Source organism: Hyaena hyaena, unplaced genomic scaffold (genome assembly GCF_003009895.1).
Source record: "Hyaena hyaena isolate Hyena2069 unplaced genomic scaffold, ASM300989v1 scaffold_3148, whole genome shotgun sequence".
Lineage (NCBI taxonomy): Eukaryota > Metazoa > Chordata > Mammalia > Carnivora > Hyaenidae > Hyaena > Hyaena hyaena.
Genome location: NW_024083778.1, coordinates 1 through 2,944, shown reverse-complemented (window position 1 = coordinate 2,944; position 2,944 = coordinate 1). Strand labels below are relative to the sequence as shown.

General features: G+C 39.2%; 1 protein-coding gene across 1 annotated transcript; it reads right to left on the bottom strand.

The window, feature by feature from the left end:
• Positions 1–140: 140 nt before the first annotated feature.
• On the bottom strand, positions 141–1,085 carry LOC120227748 (olfactory receptor 1002-like). The gene has a single exon (XM_039225790.1). The coding sequence runs from the start codon at positions 1,083–1,085 to the stop codon at positions 141–143; it is 945 nt and encodes a 314-aa protein (XP_039081721.1).
• Positions 1,086–2,944: the final 1,859 nt, after the last annotated feature.

The following is a 2,944-nucleotide window of genomic DNA, read 5'->3' as shown; positions in this document are numbered from 1 at the left end:
GTTGTGTGACCTCTCAGTGACACAGAGTAATAAAGAGTGAATCTCAACATAAATGTCAGTAGGACTCCCATCACCCAGGCAATGTTTCTGCATGTTGCATATATATCAGCTCTCAATGTGTAGTACAATTGGTCTCTAGTTTACCAACCCAGAAGAAGCTTCTTCTTCTCAAATGTCCTCCTGAATGAGTCCTTGACCTCTTTGTTTCTCAGGCTGTAGATAAGGGGGTTCAACATGGGGATCACTGCTGTGTAGAACACAGAAACCACTTTATTGATGTCCAGGGAGAAACTAGAACTGGGGCGTACATAGATAAAGAAGAGTGTCCCATACAGGATGGAGACAGCAGTCAGGTGTGAAGAGCAGGTGGAGAAGGCTTTGCGTCTCCCCTCAGCAGAGCGGATCCTCAGGATAGTGACCACAATGTAAATGTAGGAAACCAGGATGATCACACCGCTGAGCACTCCTAGAGCTCCGGCCAAGATGAAGAGTAAAAACTGATTGACTTGGGTGTCTGCACATGCCAGGGAGAGGACAGGTAGGAGGTCACAGAAGAAGTGATTGATGGTATTTGGACCACAGTAAGGCAGATGAAAGGTGAAAGTCGTATGGGTCATGGTGCTCATAAGACCCATAACATAAGGCCCTACTGCCAGCTGCACACAGACCTGCTGGGACATAATGAGTGTATACAACAAGGGCTTACAGATGGCCATATACCTGTCATATGCCATGGAGGCCAGTAGGAAACACTCTGTTACTACAAACTGACCGAAAAACCAGATCTGGGCAGCACAACCCAAGAAAGAGATTACTTTTTTCTCCACAAAGATGTCTGTCAGCATCTTGGGACCAATGACAGAAGAGGAGCAGACATCCACAAAGGACAAGTGGCTGAGAAGAAAGTACATGGGGGTGTGGAGTTGAGAATCCATCCAAATGAGGGTGATCATCCCCACATTTCCCAGTAGAGTGACAAGATAAACCAAGAGAAATATCACAAACAGAACAACCTTGTGCTGGAAGCAATTTGTTAAGCCCACAAATAAAAACTCAGTCACCACAGTTTGATTTCTATAATCCATTTCTCTGATTTAATCTGTAATGAGAGAAAGATTTTTCTTTGGAATCAATTTATTATTAAATTATTTTTTAAAATGAACTTAACTTCGATAGGGCACTTAGGTGGCTCAGTTGGCTAAGTGTCCAACTTTTGATTTTGGCTCAGGTCATGATCTCATGGTTCTTGGATTTGAGCCCCTCATCAGCCCCCAAACAGACAGTGTGTACCCTCTTGGGACTGCCTACCTCTCCTCTTTCTTAGCCTCTCTCTCTCTCTCTCTCAAAATAAATAAATGAATGTAAAAAATGAATTTAACTTCCATTTTTTCAAGTTCATAGGGTAGACTGAGAGATCACACTCTTGACTTCTACCTCCTAATGGCCATCCTTAGTAGTTGCTATCTGTGTGATACTAAACACTGAACCTCTTTCAGCACTTCAGTTTCCTCCTGATCAAAAGATTTTTGAAGAAAATCATGGAATTTTAGACCTAGATGTGACCATTGGTGACCTTCTAAACCAAGTCCTCTAGCTGTGCCAGATCCCCTCTAACTGTGCCAGATCCCTACATTGCACAAAGTATACTTTGACATTTTACAGACAAAAAGTATTACATGAATTTTTATGAATTCAGGCAAATACCTTATCTCACTGTAGGTGAAAGCTATTAGAAATGTAACTTCTTTACCAATTCCTTTAGACTTTAGATAAATAGTCAGTTGTGGTATCAAAAGATAGATTTGTGTTTTCCAAAAAAGAGGGCAAACTGAGACAGGAGGATGACTTTACCAGGGATTAAAATCTTCCACAGGATCTCCTTGGTGATACCTTCTTCTAAGCAGCTACATTCCTTCTGTCATTGGTGTATCTACCTATTAATCTCATCAAACTCCATGAAATTTTTTAGTTTATCAAAGAATAAACTATTTCTTAAATCTTGAGTAAGTGTCATAACCAATTAAGTACTAATAGGAGCTGGGAAAGACAATCAATAATTTAGGGATGAAAAGGACACATTTAGGCATTTATCCCAGAGAAATAAAAATTTTTGTCTATATAAAGTCTTGTATAATTTTGTTGACCCAAACTTTATTCATAAAGGCTAGATATCTGAAACAACCAAAATTCCTACAGTACATAAGTGGTTAAACAATCTTGAATGTCCATGCCAGGGAATACTATTCAGTAAGAAAGAGGAAAAAATATGATACAGATAAAAGCCTGAATGGGTCTTAAATTCATTACACTGAGTTGAAAAAAAGTCAATCTCAAAATTCAGAACTCTGTTTTAATATAATATCCTCAAAATTGTAAAATTATAGAAATGGAAAACAGGTTAATACTTTTCTGGGGTTGGGAAAGGCAGAGGAAGGCAAGGAGGATGAAGGTGTGACTATAAAAGTGTAGTACAGGGACATCCATGGAGAGATGGAAGAATTTTGTACCCTGATGATTGAGTTGGTTCAACAAATCTGTCTACACACAAAGTAAAATGATATAGAACAATACACACATCACACCAGTGGTCAATTTCCTGGATTTGATGTTGTGCTGTAGTTGGTAAGGTGTAACCAACCATTGGGGAAACCTGGGTGAAAGGGATATGAGCCTCTCTGTACTTTCTTTGAAGCTTCTTATGAATCTTTATTTCAGAATAAAACTCCTTTATAAAGGAAAGGGGTGTGTGTGAATGAATGGGAAGTGAGAGAAACATGAAGCAAGGATAATACCCAAATAAAATGGGAAATTGAGGAAAAGAAGCACACATTTTGGACGCTGAAATAATCATAATGATTCCAACAGTAAAATCACACAAAAATACCAATGGGCTGTGCAGCAGGAGAAGTATTGACAGAAATCTAACATTTTTCCCTGCTAAGAA

Excerpts from the sequence above, each read along its gene's own strand:
- LOC120227748 (XM_039225790.1), bottom strand. The coding sequence starts at position 1,085 with ATGGATTATAGAAATCAAACTGTGGTGACTGAGTTTTTATTTGTGGGC.